Raw genomic sequence first — 22,391 nt, 5'->3', positions numbered from 1 at the left:
GCTGGAATCAAGATTGCGGGAGAAATATCAATAACCTCAGATATGCAGATGACACCACCCTTATGGCAGAAAGTGATGAGGAACTAAAAAAAGCCTCTTGATGAAAGTGAAAGAGAGAGTGAAAAAGTTGGCTTAAAGCTCAATATTCAGAAAACTAAGATCATGGCATCCGGTCCTATCACTTCATGGCAAATAGATGGGGAAACAGTGGAAACAGTGGCTGACTTTATTTTGGGGGGCTCCAAAATCACTGCAGATGGTGACTGTAGCCATGAAATTAAGACACTCCTTGGAAGCAAAGTTATGACCAACTTAGAACATTAAAAAGCAGAGACATGACTTTGACAAAAAAGGTCTGTCTAGTCAAGGCTATGGTTTTCCCAGTGGTCATGTATGGATGTGAGAGTTGGACTATAAAGAAAACTGAGTAAGTGCCAAAGAATTGATGCTTTTGAACTGTGATGTTGGAGAAGACTCTTGAGAGTCCCTTGGACTCCAAGGAGATCCAACCAGTCCATCCTAAAGGAGATCAGTCCTGGGTGTTCATTGGCAGGACTGATGCTGAAGCTGAAACTCCAATACTTTGGCCACCTGATTCAAAGAACTGACTCACTGGAAAAGACCCTCATGCTAGGAAAGGTTAAGGGCAGGAGAAGGGGATGACAGAGGATGAGATGTTTGAATGGCATCACCGACTCAATGGACATGGGTTTGGGTAAACTCTGGGAGTTGATGATGGACAGGGAGGCCTGGTGTGCTGCGGTTCATGGGGTCTCAAAGAGTCAGCCACGACTGAGTGACTGAACTGAACTGAATTCTTTTCTCAGTTGTGTTCAATCTACTGATAAAGCCCATCTGAAGGCATTTTTCCTTTCTATTACAATGTTCTTGATTTCCAGCATTTCCTTTAGACTCTTTCTTAGAGTTTCCACCTCTCTATTTAAGTCACCTCCCTGTTCTTGCATGTTGTCCATTTTTTTCTGTTAGAGCCCTTAATATATTAATTATAGTTATTCTAAATTCCTAATCTGGTAATTCCAAAATCTGTTACATCTGAATCAAGTTCTTATGCTTGCTTTGTCTCTCCAGACTATGATTTTTTATTGCTTTTTAGTATGCTTTGTAATTTTTTGTTAAAAGACCCAAGACATAATGGGTAGCAGGAACAGAGATAAAAAGGTCTTTAGTGGAAGATTCTATGTTAATCTGGCTAGGACTTGGCTTGTGCTTTATGTTTCATGTTTGCTGTAGGTGTTGATTTCTTCCAGTGTCCTTATTTTTATCTACCTAATTGTCTGGGTTTCCGTAGGAATTTCTTCTCAGAGTGTCTGTTTTGCAGCTCTCTATTGTAACCCACTATTAACACTTTGGAGTCCTACTGATGTAGTAGTGAGGTCCTGGGAAGGGGAAGCAGTCTACAATCTTATGCTTATATCTCCATTATTTTCTTGGGCCAGAGTCACTGGGCTGTGACCTTCAGAAGAATTTCTTAGCTAATTTTCTCCTCTTATGTGACTCAAGAAGGTTAGAGGAAGCTGGAGTTGGGTAGCTGCCCATCCTACAGGTCGGATTAGGTTCTGGTAGTTTCCCTCGAAGGCAGGCCTTTGTAGGAGAGAACAGAACACTATGGGCATATTCCAAAATGGTTACTTTCCCCCTCTTCAGCATGAGAATCTGGAAGAGTTTCTAGAGATCAAACTCACAAAGTGTGGGTGCCTCAGACAGAGGGCGCCCTAGAGTTTTCATTCTTAAACTAACCCACAGTCAACCTCAAGCAATTTTTCAATTTCAGTCTAAGCATTCCTACCAGTTACTGACTCCAGCAGTAGTTTCCTCCTATAAAATGGGATTCTCTGAATTTAGCTGTCACTCTAGTGTTTTACCTTTACTGCCCTTCAATTCTCTGATGAATCTAAGATGACTTGCTGATTTTCTGTTTTCAACTTTTTCTTGTTGTGAACAGAGGAGTGTCAACTTCTAAGCTCTCCACATGTTAGAAAAACATCAGTTTGAAATTTAAGTAATTTGAATATAGGAAGCTTGTAATCTAGTTCTCTTCTCTGTACTGAAGCATTTACCTAGTACAGGAGATTTCTTTCAGGCAGTTAGTTCACTCTCTAAGTAATTTTTACCCTTTAGAAAGTAAAATTGCTTAAAGGTAACAAAATACAAGATGACATTAAAAGAACATTGCTTTGAAGTTTTAAACTACAACTACTGAAATATTTCAACAATAACTGGTTAATTTAGGTGCCAGAGCTGATTAGTTACTATAGCTGACACTTCAGTAGAGGCAAAGCCCAAAACACCAACTGATACAAAGTTGCCAAATAAAACTATTTAGGAAGAGAAACCATCAAGAAGCTCTGAACCTGAAAATAAAAAATAAAACAATTTTTAGGGTCCTAACTGAAAGACAAGCGATGTGGCTTAGAAAAAGCAAGCATAACCTAACAGTCTAAAATTTCATTCAACAAATATTTATGAAATGTCAACTATAAGCCAGATACATTAAATACTCACAGGAAGACATAAAGACATATGAAATGTAAAAGAGCCAACAGTCCAGGGGAAGATAAATTCATAAAACACGTCATCACAACTCAATGTTACAATGATGGTGCAGAACATGAAAGAGATATTGTTTCTTTGTTCACGTGTAATCTGTGTATATGGGTGGCACTTGGGAACAGACAGAAAGCTTCACAGAGATGGTGGTTTTTAAAATGCACCTTGCATTACCCCTTGGCCTCTTTCCCTTCTCCCAAGTCACTCCTCATTACAGGAGGAATGGTGAGATGGATTAAAAAAAAGAGTCAAGTATGCTCAGTTCAGTGCCATCCACTCCATTCTAATTTTGTCTGCTTACAGAAAAGGTATATTCTGGTCTTTTCTCCACTTACGATAAAAAGCTTGCCAGCCTCTGTGATGCATGCCTGTAGTTACCCAGCTGTGCAAGAGATGGGAAAGAAGATTCTAATTCAAGGTGAAGTATGAGCAAGCCTATATGTATCTTGTGCATACAAGATCTAAAGCCCCACTTTTTAATCATTTTTATCAGAAATAAAGGAAAGAGTTGATTGCTGGGTGCTTCCTTCCCATCTTTTCTCTCCCTCTGCCCTTCTGATTTTGAACTCAGGTGGAGAAAAGGGAATATTACTTATTAGGCAACTCTAATCCCAATGAGCCCCATGTGTCAAGTCACTTTAAAAATGTGTAACGTGCATATTTCAATGGAGTTAAAGAACAGAGATGACATGAAAGAATGACAAGCAGTGATACAGATTATAGTCAGATGACTGTATTTTTTCTTGCAGTCAGTTGGGAACAACTGATGGTTTCTGAGAAAAAAGTGACCAAAAAAATTTAGATTTCAGAATAGTTCCTATAGCAAATGACCTGCAAAAAAAAAAAAAAACCCAACGCTAGGACAATAATTAGAAAGTTACTACAAAAGTCAATGGAATTAATATGATATTGGTAAATAAATTATGATATTGCCCAACCAAACAAAATATCACACAGCAGTTAAAAAGAATAAGATTCATAATCTCAATGATGTTAATAAGACACAAGGTTATGTTAGAAAAAAAGTTGCAAACCATATATATAATGTTACATTTATATTAAGTGCTTACATTATAGTTTCTACAACTAGTAATGCATACATGCAAATACAATATAAAAAAGACAGAACAGCCTCACTAGTAACAGTGCTGTCTCTAGAGGTGATAGTCAAAGATACCTTAAATGTTATTAGTGCTTTTCTTTAAGAAAAATGTATTTGTGTGTAACTTTTATAGAATCAAGGGGAGAAATTACAAGGGCTTTGCCTCAGGTGGCAGTAATGAAAACAAGGGAGAGCTGTTAGGAAGGAGAGGATGACAAACCTGGTAGGATCCACTTCAAAGCTGACGTGCTGCCAATCAGAGGAGGTGATCACAACCCGTAATAAAGGATCCAGGAGTTTCTGTAGGTAGGTAGCACCATATACCTAAAGAAATACACAGGGAGGAACGTATTATGCCTGCTCCAAACATTTTGCATTAAAAAAGACATTCGGCTCTGTACATTCTGTACATAATCACTGTCTGGCATACCTCTGCATTCCCCCTGCCCCCCAAAAAAGATAAATGGATACAAACCTTGAAACAGAAGGTCATTATTTTACTGGCCAAGCTGTTGCCTCGGAAAAGAGTCTGCATAGAGTCTGCCAATTCTACTTCCTTAGAAAACATGTTCCAGAGCAGTTGGTAGAGCAAATGCCGAGAGTCAAACAGAGTCACTAGAACGCGAGCAAGTTCATCCTGACAACAGAGTAAGATTGTGTTAGTGTAAACAGTTCAGTTTTTCCTTAAGCAGGAAACTGAAAGGCAAATTCAAAGCTGATAACCACCTGTTGAATTGAAGTATACAGTGACTGATTAACTTTTCCCCTGGGATTTATCCATGTACATTTGTCTATGATAAATGACTACTTCTGTAGACCTACAGTAGCTATTAATTCTAAGGATTAAATGATAAGAAGGTAAGAGAGGCCAAAGGTTTACCACCAGACAGAAAAAATCCAGGATTCAGCTCAAATTCTATGCCATAATGAAGGAAAAGTAGAAACAGAAGTTGATGACAGAGAATTTGATATGAACAGATCATTTTCCTAGAAAATCAATGACAGTGAATAAGACTGTGGTGACCATGGAGCTCTACTCTTTTCTCCTTTGGCCAGGAAAACTCAGCAAACTTTTATCATGGGTTAGGAAAGAAATAACAAAAATGGAAAAACTACAGGATTTATAGCAAGACAGGAAAAAGCCCTAAGCAGTGCATTCAGAACCAAGAGATTGGCCAGATGTATATACAAAGTGGGGATGCATAACTAATTCCCATCTAGTACCTAAATGATAACCCTCGAAATTCCCCACAGTAAAGACTTTTTTGCACACTTAAGAAAAATGAATTGATTGTAAATCATTGTGTAACCACACAAGTTGGCAAGAGATTTACAGAGAATGAGGTAGCCAGAATAAGATGGCCTAACAACAAAGTCAGGATCATGGCCTGTAGCTCCTCTAATTCTTGTCTGGTCTCAGGATTACTATCATCTGTTATTTAAGTAAAAGAAAAAAATTTAACACTCTTAACCACAGATAATTGGAAGCCAAATAAGACCCAATATTATGCTATACTTCCCATGGTTACATAATACATAATTGACTAGATTCCATTTTAAAGCCAAGTATAATTATCAGAGATAATTTAGTTACAAAATAGAACTATTTTTAGACTGCTGCGCTAAATGTTTTTTCCATTCTAATCCCTCCCCCGTAAAATTCTAAAAACCTTTAAGCATCAGAATTTAAATTTACAAAATAGACTTAAAATTTTTTAAAGTTATCTTTTAATCTGTTCTCCTTTAGATATAGCTCTAATAGATCTGACTTAATATAAAAGTCCTCTTTTTTAAAAAGTCCATTTAACATAAAACACATAGATAACCAATGAGAATCTAAAAAATACATATATAAAACATGTAAGAAACTATTTACTGAAAGAAAACAAAGTGATTAAAGCTTCTTGGACTTTGATTCTTTTTACTGAAAAAATTACTAAGAATTTTTAGTAGTAATTATAGGTAGGTGCTAAAAGGTTTTAGAATAGCCATTTTCAAAATACATGGAGATTTGTGAACGAACGTTAGCCTTCAAGAGGATTTCAATACCTTCCTTTTTCTAACTCCCTACAAGTAAGATTCCATCTTTATTCATTAAACAATCACTAAGTCATGGTTATATGTCAGGCTCTACTCCAAGACCCAGAGCTACTGAAGTAAACAACACAGACATGGGCTCAGCTCTCATGTACTTCATGTTGTGGTGGAATGAGAATAAGCAATCAAATAAACAAGATAATTTCACTCAGTAAATAAATGCTGCAAAGGACATATAACGAGCAATTGAATAAAATGACTGTGGGTGTGGTTTGGATGGATGACCAGAAAAAACCTCAGTAGAAAGTGAAATCTGACCTGAAACTTGAATAACAAAAGGCCAGGGAATAAGCACTGTAAGCAGCAGCACCAGCAGCAAGGGTGCTCAAGGGCAGAAATAAGCTAAAGTTATGACCAACCTAGATAGCATATTCAAAAGCAGAGACATTACTTTGCCAACAAAGGTTCGTCTAGTCAAGGCTATGGTTTTTCCTGTGGTCATGTATGGATGTGAGAGTTGGACTGTGAAGAAGGCTGAGCGCCAAAGAATTGATGCTTTTGAACTGTGGTGTTGGAGAAGACTCTTGAGAGTCCCTTGGACTGCAAGGAGATCCAACCAGTCCATTCTGAAGGAGATCAGCCCTGGGATTTCTTTGGAAGGAATGATGCTAAAGCTGAAACTCCAGGACTTTGACCACCTCCTGCGAAGAGATGACTCATTGGAAAAGACTCTGATGCTGGGAGGGATTGGGGGCAGGAGGAGAAGGGGACGACAGAGGATGAGATGGCTGGATGGCATCACTGACTCAATGGACGTGAGTCTCAGTGAACTCCGGGAGATGGTGATGGACAGGGAGGCCTGGCGTGCTGCAATTCATGGGGTCGCAAAGAGTCGGACATGACTGAGCTACTGATCTGATCTGATCTGATTTGATGGCCAGTGTGGTTCAAGTTTGGTGAGCCAGAAGGAAAACGGCCTAAGATGATGTGAGAGAAGACGCAGGGCCCAGGCTGGATAGAGCCTTGTAGATCAAGGTAAAGAGTCTGAGTTTCACTTTAAGTATGAAGAGTAAGATCCTATAGCTTTTAAGCAGAAACATATTTACAGGCAACAACAGATTACCTTATTATATATAATTCACTAAGCTGAAATCACTTTTGGTACAGTATGAACTAAACAGCTTTTTAACATGAAAGGGACAACCCTTCTCAAGGGTTTAGCATGAAGTGAAAGTGAAACCAACACTTTCATGTCCGACTCTCTGCAACCCCATGGACTGTGGCCCACGAGGCTTCTCTGTACACACAATTCTCCATGCAATACTGGAGTAGGTAGCCATTCCCTTCTCCAGGAGATCTTCCCATCCAAGGGATCAAAGCCGGGTGTCCTGCATTGCAGGCAGATTCTCTACCATCTGAGCTACCACGGAAGCCCAAACTCAATAATGTTTAGCATGTCTGTTAGCAAAAATGATAGGGTTTTAGAAAAAAAATTTTTTAAGAGATGCCAAATAGCCATATTATGTCTTTTGTATTTAAAACAAGCAAAGTCATAATTTCAAATGCAAATAAGAGTGTTGAAGTTTTAAAAAATTGTGTAACACTTCAAAAAAAAAGAAAAGAGTTCTGAACTAGAGGTAGTAAGCAGACACAAGCCTTGAATTCTAGTTCTAGCATTACTAACAACTGAATATGAGATTTAATTCTAAGTATCTCATTTACCAAATGAAGACACCAGACAAGATCAGTGGTTTTAATTTTATTTTGACGAGTGTTCAGATAGAACTTTTCCATGGGTCAGGTGAGGAGTTTCAGTTTTACTTTAAATATGAGAAGTTAAGATCCTCACAGTTAAGAAATCTCCTGAGGGCCAGAAGAGCCAGTCACTTTCCACAGCTGAAAATCACTCAAATAACACCTGAAGCTTTTCTAGCTCTACAAGTTTTAGCAATTAATTCAATTCACTGATACACATTAATATATATAAAATAGATAAACAACAAAGACCTACTGTATAATACCAGGAACTATACCTAGTATCTTGTAATAACCTATAATAGAAAGGAATCTGAAAAAGATATATGTAATATATATATATATATACATATATATATATATTTATATACACACACACACACACATACATATGACTCAATCACTTTGCTGTATACCCAAAACATTATAAATCAACTATATTTCAATTTATCCCTGGGTTGGGAAGATCCCCTGCAGGAGGGCACAGCCACCCACTCCAGTATTCCTGCCGGGAGAACTCCACGGACAGAGGAGCCTAGCAGGCTACAGTCCACAGTCACAAGGACTTGGACATGACTGAGCATACATACTTCAATTTAAAAATAATTCACTGACTGAATGAATTCTGAAGCATCTGTTTTATGCCAGGCACTGTTCTTCTCCTCTTAACTCAATGAACTTACCCACTGAGAACAGGGAACCACATTGGCCAGAGCCATGGCTATAGGGAGCTCTCCTTGATCACCCATCATCGTGACCAACTCCACCAGTCTCTCAAAACGATCTGCCAATACTGTTTCTGCAAGTGTGTCAAACTCTGTGCCTTGTTGAAGGATTTTTGTCAGAACTTCCATAAACGTAGCTCTTGTCTGGAGATCTTTGTGATAACCTAAGCCTGATGTGGACAGACAGATGCAAATTTATTAACATGGTCTTTTTGAAGTAATTTCACTTTTCTTATATACTGATTCTCTAGGTTTTAAATTTCTCTATGAACCTTTCATTTTACCTCACCTATGGAGTGCATGAGGCCGCTGTCCACGTTAGCATTGAGTAAGTTTGACATTGCCAGGACTGTGCAGTGCCTCAGTGATGCCAGCCTCCGAGACATGCCACGTTTCCTGCCACCTGTTTGTGCATTTTCATCTTCGACTTCACTGCAGTCGTTCAAAAGGTTCATAAACAATGTGAAATACCTGAGAAATAAAAAGACTGACCCTTACCCCGTGAAGGCCACACACATCAACTAGAAAGCTAATGAGACATTCTGAAACCATCACGTGTACATCACGAGTGGCTCTAGCATCTGCTTCTCTCTAGTCTTAGGGGTAATCAGCCAGCACGGCTCATTAGGTAGTGCTGTGTGTTGAATATGATTTTATCCTGATCAAGTCCAGTACATATTTCATAACATAAGTACCAAATAGATGCAATGTTTCCTGGTTAAATGTATCATGTTTAATTTTCAGAATATAAAAATGAGTGGTCCAAATAATTAAGACGATGACTTAATGAGGTGATCTGGGTTTTACTGTCTATAAAAATTCACTGATCAAATTATATTTTCTAGAAAAACCACAAAACACAGCTGTTTTCCTATACCAGCCCTAAATAGGGATTATTGCTTCAAGAAAGTGCTGTATTTTGTGAAACAGCAGCTGATGGTCATAATAATGAGGCAATGAGGTCCATTTTCTAAATATAATCATTTGCTATTTTGATTACACTTCGTTTTGTTGTGTGTGGGGCTTTGTTTTTTGCTTTTTATTTCTGGCAACTGAAATTTACTTAAGAAACAACTGTGATTTGGCTTCCATCAACTCCACACCATCTCCTTCCTCAGGCTGCAGCGGCAGACCAGCCAGGAGTGAAACTACTGCTTCCATGCTTGCCTGGTCCAAATCTCTGAAGAAAAAAAAAATTTTAAGACCACAAATCTCTCAAGTTCTTACACTTCACCTTCCCCTCAAATGAATGTCTTTCTAACAGACATGAATTTTCATAACTACCTATTTCATTAAACAAATTTCTCTCTCTCTCTCTCTCTTTGGTCACTAAGTTGTGTCTGACTCTCGCGACCCCATGGACTATAGCCAGCCAGGTTCCTCTATCCATGGGATTCTCCAGGCAAGAATATTAGAGTGGGATGCCATTTCCTTCTCCAGGGGATCTTCCTGATCCAGGAATCGAACCCAGGTCTCCTGCATTGCAGGCAGATTCTTTACTGACTGAGCTGTAGGGAAGCCCTAAACAAATTACCATGAAAACCCAAATAATCGATGAGCTAATATGCAGAGCCCAGAATACAAACACACTTCAAGTCAGGCAAAGGGCAATAATAACTTTCTACAAAGTAATCTTGGATAAATGACTACCTTAAATTAAAAGCATGTACTGTGGGACCAAGCCTGGCCAAAGAAATATATGTGAATAGCTATTATGTAATTCATAATGTTTAAATATTTCTGATACATGGTAGTAAGTATTTATCATTAGAGCAAACTTAAGCAATTACATTTCAGAAAGACGCAAAACAGCTAAGTTCTTCAAATAATATCTTTATCCAGTCAAAAAATAAAAACAATCTAAGGCCTTATATATCTTATTTTCCAAGTATAGACTGTCTTTCCTAAATATACAACATAAACTTTCCAAACAACACTCACTTTTTACTGAAAATTTTTTAGTTAAAAAGAAACAATAAAGATTAATATCTTTGAATAATCCAAATGCAAGAGCTTGATATCCCCCAAAACAATTTCAATATAAATTAATACATACACAAACTGTAATAAGTAGATATAATGCCTAGAGTAAACCTACTAATATGTAAAAGTCTTTTTCTTTCCTCTCTCTCTCTCTCTTTTTTTTTTTTACCTTGTAAGACATTTTACATCGTCATCTGCCGCTTGGTTTGATGTTCCCATAACCCAATCTGTCAAGTATTCTACCATCTTATTCCTAAAGAATGGGAGAGAAAAAGAAAAAAGGAAACTGCTTTTTCAAAGTCACACGTAAAAATTCTTGTATGATTAAAAGTGTAATAATTCAAGTAATTTGCCAAATCACTCAGGCAATAAGATAATTTCATAAAAGAGATATTACTACCACAAATCTAACAGAGAAGGGCACAAACACCAACTGGTATACTGATCTACCACCTTAGCCCTTAGCTAAAGACTTTGAAAAAAGAAGGGAACAGCAGAAGATGAGATGATTAGATAGCATCACCGACTCAGTGGACAAGGATGTAAGCGAACTCCAGGAGACAGTGAAGGACAGAGGAGCCTGGCATGCTGCACTCCATGGGGTTGCAGAGTCAGACAAGACTTAGAGACTGAACAACAACAATGCTATCTATCAGTTGGACACAGAATCAAATTCTTAGTTCAAGTGTAGTATAATTTTAGAAAAAGGGAGCACTGTCATGGGCACAAAGCTTTGGGAAATTTAAAATAATCTGAAGGAAAAAAACACATAAAATACTTCTTTTCCACCTCTCCCGCTTCCCATGATAACCAGGTGCCACTATTTTTCTGTACTTCACTAAACATAGTAAAATTTACAAGACTTTATTTTGCTCTTTGAGAACTCACCTGAATTTCATCTCTTGACAAAATGAGAGGTCATCTCTCCTTGCCATCATTACCTCGACTAACTGACACAGTTTTGTTTTTATTTGAATTGCATGAACCATATTTCCAAGTACACGAACATATCTATTTAGATACAGGGGCATTAAAAAAAAAAGTGATCAGATATAAATGAAGGGAAAGGTTTTCTAAATGCTTTCACCACTAAGTAAAATGATTAAATGTAACCATAAAAATTATAAGATTTTCATTTTGCTCATATGAGAAGATATATAACTTCTAATTACCTTATTATCACACCCTGATTTGGGTGCAAAAAAGAAAAGGATGGCAAATTATTTTATTGCTAACTACCAATGCAAATGTGGTCTGCTACACTTCAATAGAATGCCTACCTGACCAGATTTAACATCATTGTTTCAATGCTGGCTTGCCCCAGATGTTCAGAACTGCCTTCGGTATGATTATCTAGTAAGTTCTTCATTATAGCTATGGTTTGCTCCACAAACTGAGTATTGGTGTCAGTCAATAAAACCTATACAAAGAACAAAACATTGGGAATTGATTGATTTGGGAATCAATGCACAGCAGACAGACCATAGATAAATGTCATACACATGCAGAAATATACCCGTGGGCACATATTCAAACAGGCACATAGATATACACAGATGCTCATACCCATGCCCAAGACATTGTTAACCCCAGGCATACCCACGCACCAGAGTCCCTACAAAGCAAACTAATTTCTGAATTAGATGATTCTCCTTTTTGCAATGTTTTTATCTATTTTTTAAAATTATAAGTGAAAGTCCATGCCAGTATCAAAATTAAATAACCTAAAAGAAAAAGGCTTCATTATTTCAAATGAGTCACTACTTAAAGGAAAGGGTAAAAAATAAAACAGAGAACACTTTACCTGTCCTTGGGAGTCAAAAAACTTGCTGATGGTATTCTTCAGTTTGTTAAAAAGCATTGGATAAAGAGCAGGGCTCAATTCTAGACCCACCAGATCCTTAACATTGGTCCGTATTTGAAGTCCCACTTTCTCATGGTTACAGACCATTAAGGACAGCAGCCGATCCATAAATTTGCTGACAGGTGTATCTGCATTTCCCTCTGAAGACATCACTGAAATCATGGAACCCTTGCGTTCACTGACAGGGCCCATGGGTGGGCTATATGTTGCTAAGCCAGAATTGCTTCTCTGCTGCAGGCACACTCCCCCAAGGGCACAAAGGAAGCCAGTCATGTTGATCCATTCTTGTAGTGAGTCCGTGTCAGATAAATCTATGGATCCTCCTCCACTCACATGAGACATTCGCCTCTTAACAATGGTCTTGTGAAGGCTTTCAGCAGCCTAAACACAAAATTTTTATGGAAAGCATGAATTCAACCTAAATTGGTTGAGAGACTTGACAAACTACTTTTTATCCAACATTTCTGTGACAAGAGAACATTTTTTTTACATTTAAAAAAATTCAAGTCTTTGCTCTGCAATTTCTAGTCACATCAAGGTATCTCACCACTTGAGGACAGATGAGTCTTAATTTACAGTCTTAATTTACATGGATTCAGTATCAGATACAGAAGGTGGTGATAAACTGCAGTTCAGAAAGGAACATACTTTCAAAATATTTGCTTATATCAATTTCCGGACACAGAAGCAATATCTGTGCTGCTTCAAGGAATATAAGCATTTGAAGGTTTTTAACCACGTAGCTGCTGCTGCTGCTGCTAAGTCGCTTCAGTCGTGTCTGACTCTGTGCGACTCCATAGACGGCAGCCCACCAGGCTCCTCCATCCCTGGGATTCTCCAGGGAAGAACACTGGAGTGGGCTGCCATTTCCTTCTCCATTAACCAAGTAGGGTATGCATTTAATAACTTAGTGACTGTCCAAGTTCAAAAACTCTGGATCCAGCTGTGTGAACGTTGTACTACTATTAACATAGATTCCCACATGACAAGATGAGAGTAACCAAGTGGAAAAACCATTGAATATACAAAAGAATGTAATGAAGGAGTATAGAATGATAAAGTCAATAGAAAAAAATAATTAAGAATTTGTAATCTGACAGAGGAGGAATCTTCCAGGAATTCTGATCCTTTCAGTTTATGGAGTGGAGATGAGAAAGAAAACTGTGTGTGGCATAAATTTTTCAAATTCAATTTTCCCTATATACTGCCTACAAGCATAACAGTCATCTTACTATAGGGGATATATCAACCTAAGAAAGCAATATATTAGGGGCAATCGGTGATATGAATGATGTAGAAGTACCACTGCATTTACTTCATTATGTTTATTCTATGGGGAAAATGACCTCTCATGAATGATTGCTTTGAATGTGGAACTCTTAAAACTTTGCCATTTCTTATAGCACATGGATTTACTACAGTTGCATCTAGTATTAGGATATGGCTACGTATCTCTGCTGTCATGCAGCACATTGTCCCTTTTAGGCCCTACATTATCAGATATTTATGCAAGCTCCCTGGTCAGGAATTAAGAGAGTGAGGTTCACAGGATGGATGATTTAATGTGTAGCACAGTGAAAGAACCATTGGATACAACATTATGCTTTGATAAAAAAAAGTAAGCCTAGATCTTGCATTTAAGTACTTTATGTGATCTCATTTGACTAAGAGGTTGGTTGGGCTCAAGATAATGAATCAACCTCACACCTTCAACAATATATGCAATAATGAGTCATTGGTATCAGACACAGAAAGTCCACTGAAGAAGAACTTGCAGACTGGCTTATAAGCAACAGTAGGGTAGAGCATATATATGGACCGAATTTACATAGTGAGATTATCAAACCCTGTCAAGTGACTTTGAATTTTTTAGCAGCAGCAGGATGACTGAATCCTTAGCATATTGACTGCATATGGGTTGCAGCACAGCTGAAACACTGTGGTTGGTATATACATGACTTATTTCCTTTACTCATCAAGCATTTGGATCCAGCTCCTCTTAGACATCTTCTTAATCTGGTTTCAGGTCTTCAGCCAAGTGTTCGTACTGAACAGACACTGTACTTGGCACTGATGTTAATTAAAGCATTATGGAATAGCGTATTAGCAGCTAAGGCTCAGCTAACTAAGCAGCTCTTTTGCATCTTTATTAAATACATATCTTCCCACTGAAAGTAAGAAAGAGGAAGAAAAGCTCAGAAGACCAGCTCCATCACATTGTACACCTGCAGCTGGTCTTCAAATAATAGTGAAACTCATCAAAATGTTGGCAGTGATACTGAAACGGATAAGCAACTTACACTAAGAATGAAATATATACAACAGCAGCTTTCAGACACAATGAAATCCAAACAAAGAAGTTCTGGCAAAACTGCCAACAGTCATGAAGATGGAAGCAGTGGTCCTGGAAGCAACAGTGAGCATAGTAATGGATCTACCAATGAGGTGATTTCTAGTAACTCAAGACAGTCAGCTGGCAGCTCTGCCAAGAGGTCAATCAGAAGACCTTGCAGAACTGAAGCCCTTAAAGAAGATCATGGTCAAAATCCTCTTAAAAGTAGTTGTGATACAGATCTTTGAAACAGAAAGTCAAGCAGACCTTTGCTTAAGGGAATTCCCAAGGCCTATTAGCAAGCAATGAAACAGGAAAAGACCTGCTTTTTAACAGTCAATGTCATCAACAGATAATCAAATACAAATGCTACATGCCTATTCACACTCTGAAGATCCAGAACATATTTCAGAGGAAATGAATGCTGCCCAAATAGCACAAGCATCTTAGGAATCACTTTCTTGGGAGACAACTGGAAATGAATTATTTGCTTGTTGGCAATCCAGCATCACTAAATTCAGCTTCAGTACCACAAAGGGCACATGGCTGATGATAAGCTAAGTGCAGATGATGTCAGCTGTGGTAGATCCCAGATTAGTGCAAAATCAGAAAAAAAAATATGGCTGATTTTGATAGTGAAGAATCTGGACGTGAAGAGGAGCTAGCTCAAATTAATTCATAGGCAGAGCTAACATCTCACCCCTAACAACATCTTGCCACTGTAGTATCCATTTACCATAAACATCTTAGTCAAGGAACTATAATTCATAAACATCAATTCAACAGTTACTCTTTTAATTAACTATTAATTTGGATATTGTCTGCAAGAAAGGAAACATCTTGTTACGGAATACAATCCAAGATGATGATGCAGCTAAATCTTTCTGAAGGATTAATAAATAAAGCAGAGAAACTTCCTTGGTATGTTGGTTTACTAATAGATTTAAATGAGATTCACTGAAGGTTGCTCAAAAATTTAGGAAATAACAGGTAAATAGTAATTTTAAAAAATTTTATGCAATAGTCAAAGTACATTTTGTGTACTCTTTTCAACTAGGAGTTAATTCATAGCATTTAATGCGCCATTATCAACCTATTTTATTGTAATTGTGATTTTCATATTACATTTAAAGATTTCCTTTACAGGGCTCATATTTTATTGCTGTCTTGTTTTTAAACAGTACTTTTTGACACTTTTTTTGATCAGATCATCTCCAACAGAAACAAAGGAGTAACAGTAATATTTATTCTCTTCTTGACTCCAGGAACACAGTAGTGACTACTCTGTTTTCAAACTACAGTTAAACATTCTTAAATTGTGTCACTATACATGAAGCAAAATATTAATGTGAAGTTAAAATAAAGCTAATACAACATTTTGATAAGGGTACTGTTCTTTCATCTGAGGAGTCTTTTGTACCTTGACTTTTATACTGCATAAAGAACTAGGTTAGTGTTTTTTTTCTCTAGGTTGAATTCTGCTGTATATTTACATACTTCTTATTGGGGCTCAAGTTTGCTGATCTTTAATCGTTCCACTGATTCATTTTCATGTTTCCTTTGTCTAACACTGCTTTGATAATGTTGTTCCATTCTCTGACACAGAGACATTTATTAGCTGAATATATTACACCATATTATATTATATATTTTCAGCTTAGCTCTCCCCAGGCTTGATATAAATGTCTAATTTTATTGAACATTTAAGTGCTTCAAATATTTTTTACTAATTGAATTAGAAAAAGTATGTACAATATTCTTCAATTTAAGTCTGAATTTGGCAATAAGGAGTTCATGGTCTGAGCCACAGTCAGCTCCTGGTCTTGTTTTTGTTGACTGTATAGAGCTTCTCCATCTTTGGCTGCAAAGAATACCTCAGATATGCAGATAACACCACCCTTATGGCAGAAAGTGAAGAGGAACTCAAAAGCCTCTTGATGAAAGTGAAAGTGGAGAGTGAAAAAGTTGGCTTAAAGCTCAACATTCAGAAAACGAAGATCATGGCATCCGGTCCCATCACTTCATGGGAAATAGAAGGGGAAACAGTGGAAACAGTGTCAGACTTTATTTTTCTGGGCTCCAAAATCACTGCAGATGCTGACTGCAGCCATGAAATTAAAAGGCGCTTACTCCTTGGAAGGAAAGTTATGACCAACCTAGATAGCATATTCAAAAGCAGAGATATTACTTTGCCAACAAAGGTCCATCTAGTCAAGGCTATGGTTTTTCCTGTGGTCATGTATGGATGTGAGAGTTGAACTGTGAAGAAGGCTGAGTGCCAAAGAATTGATGCTTTTGAACTGTGGTGTTGGAGAAGACTCTTGAGAGTCCCTTGGACTGCAAGAAGATCCACCAGTCCATTCTGAAGGAGATCAGCTCTGGGATTTCTTTGGAAGGAATGATGCTAAAGCTGAAACTCTAGTACTTTGGCCACATCATGAGAAGAGTTGACTCATTAGAAAAGACTCTGATGCTGGGAGGGATTGGGGGCAGGAGGAGAAGGGGACGACAGAGGATGAGATGGCTGGATGGCATCACTGACTCGATGGACGTGAGTCTGGGTGAACTCCGGGAGTTGGTGATGGACAGGGAGGCCTGGCATGCTGCGATTCATGGGGTTGCAAAGAGTCGGACACGACTGAGCGACTGATCTGATATGATGTACAATATTTTATTTCCTACTTCTGGTCTTTAAAGGGTTATAATTTGAAGAATTCCAATGAAAAAACTGCTTGTTCATGCAGGTATGTATGTGCTCAGTCACATCTGACGCTTTGCGACCCCCATGGACGGTAGCCCACCAGGCTCCTCTGTCCATGGAATTTTCCAGGCAAGAATACTGGAGCAGGTTACCATTTCCTTCTCCAGGGGATCTTCTGGACTCAGGGATTGAACTGGCATCCTTCATGTCTCCTTCATTGGAAGGTGGATTCTTTACCACTGTCATCTGGGAAGCCCTCATGCAAGCGTAAGAAACTATTAATAGATCCCTGTTAGTGGATCCATTGCCTCATTTTTTATACATTCTTTAAGAGGAAAGCTTTTAATGGTTAGGTGACATTTGACCATTTACATAGATACTATGACAGTTCATTTTATTTCTTGATCTGGCTGTGCTGGGTCTTAGTTGTGTTGTGGCACGAGGTATCTTTGATCTTCACTGTAGGATCTTTAGTTGTGGGAAACAGGATCTTTAGTTGTAGCAGTTCATTTTTAATGTTAGCTGTCTTCTAAAAGTTTTTGTAAAACTACCAAGCAATTTTTTAATGTGATTATATCCGTTTATATTTCCCATAGGTGCATCACATATCCTGTGACTCAGCAATTCTACTCTAAGTGTGTGCCTTACAGAAATACATCTATAAGATCAGCAAAGGGCACATTCAAGAATGTTCATAGCAGCACGATTCAAAATAACAATATTGTAATATCCTTCAATTAAAATAAACAAATTAAAAAAAAAAACTAGTCTTTGTATAACTGTCTGATGCCAAAAATGTACAGAAAGAAAAAATTAAATTCAGGACTGTTGAATAAATAATATATTACAGTAACAAAAAATGAACTAGAATTGCACAGAATAGTGTGGCTGAATCTCACAAACATTATGTTGAGTGAAAGAAGCCAGATATTAGAATATACTTCTATTGTTCCGTTCATATACGTTTAACAACAGGAAAATGACTGTATTCAATCAGGATAATGGTTAGTTACTCTTGATCATTAGTGACTGGAAGGAGCACAATGAAAGCTTCTGGAATGCCGGTAATGATTTCTTTCTTGATGTGGGTGCTGACTGCACAAGTATGTTCATCTCCTAATATTTTGCACTGTCACTTCAACTTACACATATTTTAAAATTTATGTTATCCTACAATTAAAAAAAACTATGTGAAAGATGCAAAGCAAGTTTAACTAGAAAAACCCAAACTTAAGATTGTCATATAGCAGCAGCAACATATTTTTATCATAGACTAATATAGTCAACACAGAATATCGAATTTCTTTTTAAAAGCTTTGATTTACATGAATAAACCTTGTACACATTATGCCAAGTCAAAGAAACCAATCACTACTGACCACACATTGCATGATGCTATTTATATGCAATGTCCAGAACTGGCAAGTCTACTCAGACAGAAGTAGCTTAATGGCTGATGAGGGCCAGGGGCAGAGGTGTAGAGGGAGGTTAGGGAATGACAGCTAAAGGGCATGGGTTTTTATTAAATTGTGGTGGGGGCTACACAACTTTGAATATATTAAAATCTACTGAATTATAAATTTTTAAACAGGTGAATTTTACAATATGTGAATTACATCTCAACAAAACAGCCACAAAAAAAGAAAGCTTTCATTTTAAAGCCACATGTCCATCTTCAAATAATGATATTAGGTGCAGATTTTTGCTTCATAAAAATGTAACTTTCTTATTCTAATTAAGCATGACAAGAAAAAAACAATGGGAGACTAATGAATTTTTCTAAAATGAGAACAATATGACCATTACAAATCAAACATACAGAAATATCAATTGTTAATTTCCAAGGTAACAGATGATAACAGTTGATGAGTGAAACGTTCAAATTTTAAAATTTCATATAACCTATGGCTCAATCTTCTGGCCACCAGAACCCTTAATTAGAATACCTAATAAAACAGTAAGACCTAGTGTTTCAATTTTAATTCTTTTTCTCTACTTTTGTCACTCCTTTCCTGAAAATTCTGTGCAATACTCTCATGGAAAAAGAGAAAGAAAAGAGGGGAAAGGAATGGTCTCTATCATAAATCATCTCTAGCTCAGAACTGTCCAGTATTTCTGCAATGATGGAAACATTTAATATCTGTACTGTCCAAGATAGCAGTCAATTTCCACATGTGGCTACTGTGTGACAGAGAAACTGAATTTTAACTGTATTTAATTATAAGTGAAATTTTAATTTGACTAGGGTATGGTGGCTACCATTTTAGTGCAGGTTTAGATAAACCACAACTAAATCATCAGTCTTAAGACATCTAATACTTATTACACTAAGAGTCACTCACAAAATATTACTAAAGTGTATGTAGTACATATGTTTAGCAGATCAATCAATAGACAAAATCAACTTCACAAACTCACCTGGCCATCTTCCATTTTGGCTTTTGGGTAGTTGAGGATTAGTTTTGTAGCTTGTTCCCACTTTGCATGCGTATCTTCCCAAGCCTAAAATGAAAGCAATTACCACTTGAAAGCAACCTTGAACCTAGAGCTAAAAATCAATCAGTAATAGACAGGTCTCAAACTTGGTATATATTATAATATCCTATTTATAATATGCATACATCTTAGAGTCGCTTCAAAAGCTATTCCTGGTCACATGCACAAAACAAAAGGCTTCTAAAATTGCAGGTAGGGGCCTGGAAAGGATATTTCTGTTGCTAAGGACATACCTCAGTGTTTCCTGCAGTGGGATGCTCAATTCGCCGTAGTAGCGCCATCACTCTTTTCTGAAGTGCTGCTCTTCCTAAGCAAAGACAACAGCAGATCAGCCTATTGCACTTAAGAGCCCTGCTTGCCAGTGGAGAATGTGGCAAGCTCAACCCAAAAGGCAGAGGAGGAGGAGGGGAATGATTACTTCAAATGGTAAAGCTGCACACTTCCTTTTACCAGCCTCACAGGAAAGGGGTATTTAACTTGGTCTCTACAATGTCCTTGGCCTAAAATAGCTATTTCTACCTATACTTACTCATAACATGTGCTAATGCTTTTAAAACTTCACTATATACAGCTGAGGCAGAGTAAACTGCATAATTTATAACTGAAAGCAATTTATACTGTCAGTTTTTAAACAAATGCATATGGCATATTAAAAATTCAGTGAGAAAATAACTTATTCCAAATACTATTTACTTTTACCTTACCTTGTGAAAAAAAGGATTTCAGGAAAGGTATTTGAATGAGCCCTGTTAACTTAAAGAAGTATTGATCTTAAATACATGCCTATGTTCCTAGAGTAATCAGGTATGTGAGTCAAGGTAGACTGAGTAAAAAAAAAAAATATGCATGATTTACCTGTTGACATCATATTGCTAACAGAAGCAAATTCCATGAATGTGTTATAGTTGGGCAAGAAGTTGTGTACTGACACTTCATCCACCCCACACCGGATATCTGCTTCCTCACAGAGGTGACGAAAACAGGACATGGCAACCAGAACTGCTTCAGTGTCGGGGCTCCACAGGAACATGTACAGGGCCACTTCTAGTTTGGTCTGGGCTTGTCGGCATATTGGTGGGGTTCCACTGCACCCTGCTGCACTATCCTGGGATCAAGAGAAGGAGGCAAATATTTGCAACTTACATAATTTTATTTACAAAATCCAATAATTCAACAAGCTGTGTACCATAGATGTCTGTATATAATAACCCACAAGAGCTTTTCCCCTTTAACCATGACAGAATTTTTACACCTCAAAATATCTTGACTGAATGAGAACTCAAATTATTTGGACCAACATAATACTAGTATCTCTTCAATTTTTTCAGATGCCATAAATATAGATTAAGTCTACTATGAACACAAAGAAAATATGCACAGTATAAATCTACTCAATGAAAAATATAATGCACTTCTCAGTCACTCAAAAATGACGAAGAGGAAGTAACAAGAAATTCTATCCACCCAGAGGCAAGAAATTAATCATACTGCAAACTGACTGAAATAAGGACATGAATAAGAACTAAACATGACTGTATAAGGTATATTGGGCTCTGGATAACATATTCTCAAAACACAAAATAGAGAAATTCTCATTTATAAGCGAACATGCAAATTCTGCAGTTAAGACCAATAGAAAATACCACACTGTTGAGTAGTTGTTTTCCTTTGACTGAAGATTATATTGTAAAATAGGGATTTAAAAAAGCTTTGGTCTGCAAAAGAAATTCTATAATGATCTGACATTTTCAGTAGCATTATGATTTATTTTTAAAGGGAATTATGGACACAAAAGTCCTGAAAACACTTAATGCATATAACATTAAGCAAAATGCTTTTTTTCCCCAGTAAATCTGTACTTTTTTTAGTTGATAGAACTTTTAAACTTCTGGGGTACAAATGATCTTTCTTATGGGATAGAGAATTATAATAATTATAGCTATCAGTTACAGCTTATAAGTGTCAAATACTCAATCCAGTGCTATTTACACGTTATCTCACTTAATTCTCACAATAATTCTGCAGCAGAAATTATTATCCCCTTTTAAAGTTGAGGAACTGAGACACAGATAAGTTAGGAACTTGCCTGAGTGTCCACGAAGAGCAGTAACGAAACTAGAAGCTAAGCAGTTCCTTATTATGCTGTATTACCTAGTTGAAATTTACCCAAGTTAATTCAGAAAAAAAGTACAGAGCACAGATGATGATACAAGAAAACTACAAAAGTCCCTTACCATGGATGAATTTCCTTTCCCCTTCCTGAGAGAGGTTCCAGGAGCACAAGTGCGTAGTAATTCGTCATGATCCATGGACATTTGACTGGTATTCCCACTTGAAGGAACATCACATCCTACTCCATAAAGGAAGAGAAAGTGACAGGAACTTCTATCTGCCTGCTAGAAAGGAAAAATAAGTAAGCCTTTTCAAAGCACTGATAGCTAAGAGAAATAAATACTTATATGAGTTGCCTTTCTGTTTGAGATTATCCTGGAAAACCTCTCCTTCCAATTCCTACTCCTCTCACACTGAAAAACATTCTCTAGAAACCCAGTAGTACAAATAATGTTTCCTCAATGTCTCGGAAACTCCTCTCAGTTTTCCACTCTTCAAATACTCAGAATCAACAGATCTAGAAAGGTAAATTAAGATTTCTAGATCTAACATGGACACAAGTTAAACATCAACAACATAAATCTACCATACAAAAAATATAATGTACTTTTTAGTCAGTTAAAAACAACAAAGATTTCCTCTCATACAATATGGTCAGGATAGCGAGAAGTTGACTCTTTTGAGATTAAATTCCTCTGAACCAGAATCAACACTGG

The 22,391-nt window shown here is 37.2% G+C and overlaps 1 protein-coding gene across 8 annotated transcripts in view; it reads right to left on the bottom strand.

Moving 5' to 3' along the window:
- Positions 1 to 22,391, bottom strand: part of NF1 (neurofibromin 1) — a 257,559-nt gene that overhangs the window by 121,452 nt on the left and 113,716 nt on the right. For 7 of the 8 annotated variants that reach the window (XM_070390404.1, XM_070390401.1, XM_070390396.1 and 4 more), the window contains exons 17-29: positions 21,798 to 21,959; positions 20,419 to 20,668; positions 19,797 to 19,870; positions 19,486 to 19,569; positions 11,975 to 12,415; positions 11,451 to 11,590; positions 11,059 to 11,181; positions 10,340 to 10,423; positions 9,251 to 9,367; positions 8,477 to 8,658; positions 8,146 to 8,357; positions 4,146 to 4,307; positions 3,891 to 3,994 (exon numbers count right to left, since the gene is read on the bottom strand). In XM_070390404.1, the coding sequence (XP_070246505.1) occupies positions 3,891 to 3,994; positions 4,146 to 4,307; positions 8,146 to 8,357; positions 8,477 to 8,658; positions 9,251 to 9,367; positions 10,340 to 10,423; positions 11,059 to 11,181; positions 11,451 to 11,590; positions 11,975 to 12,415; positions 19,486 to 19,569; positions 19,797 to 19,870; positions 20,419 to 20,668; positions 21,798 to 21,959 (2,135 nt within the window). The remainder of the gene's footprint in view (positions 1 to 3,890; positions 3,995 to 4,145; positions 4,308 to 8,145; positions 8,358 to 8,476; positions 8,659 to 9,250; positions 9,368 to 10,339; positions 10,424 to 11,058; positions 11,182 to 11,450; positions 11,591 to 11,974; positions 12,416 to 19,485; positions 19,570 to 19,796; positions 19,871 to 20,418; positions 20,669 to 21,797; positions 21,960 to 22,391) is intronic. The other variant, XM_070390397.1, reaches the window with a different exon arrangement.

The sequence above is a fragment of the Bos mutus genome, chromosome 19 (assembly GCF_027580195.1).
Source record: "Bos mutus isolate GX-2022 chromosome 19, NWIPB_WYAK_1.1, whole genome shotgun sequence".
NCBI lineage: Eukaryota > Metazoa > Chordata > Mammalia > Artiodactyla > Bovidae > Bos > Bos mutus.
This window is presented reverse-complemented; position numbering and strand designations above follow the sequence as displayed.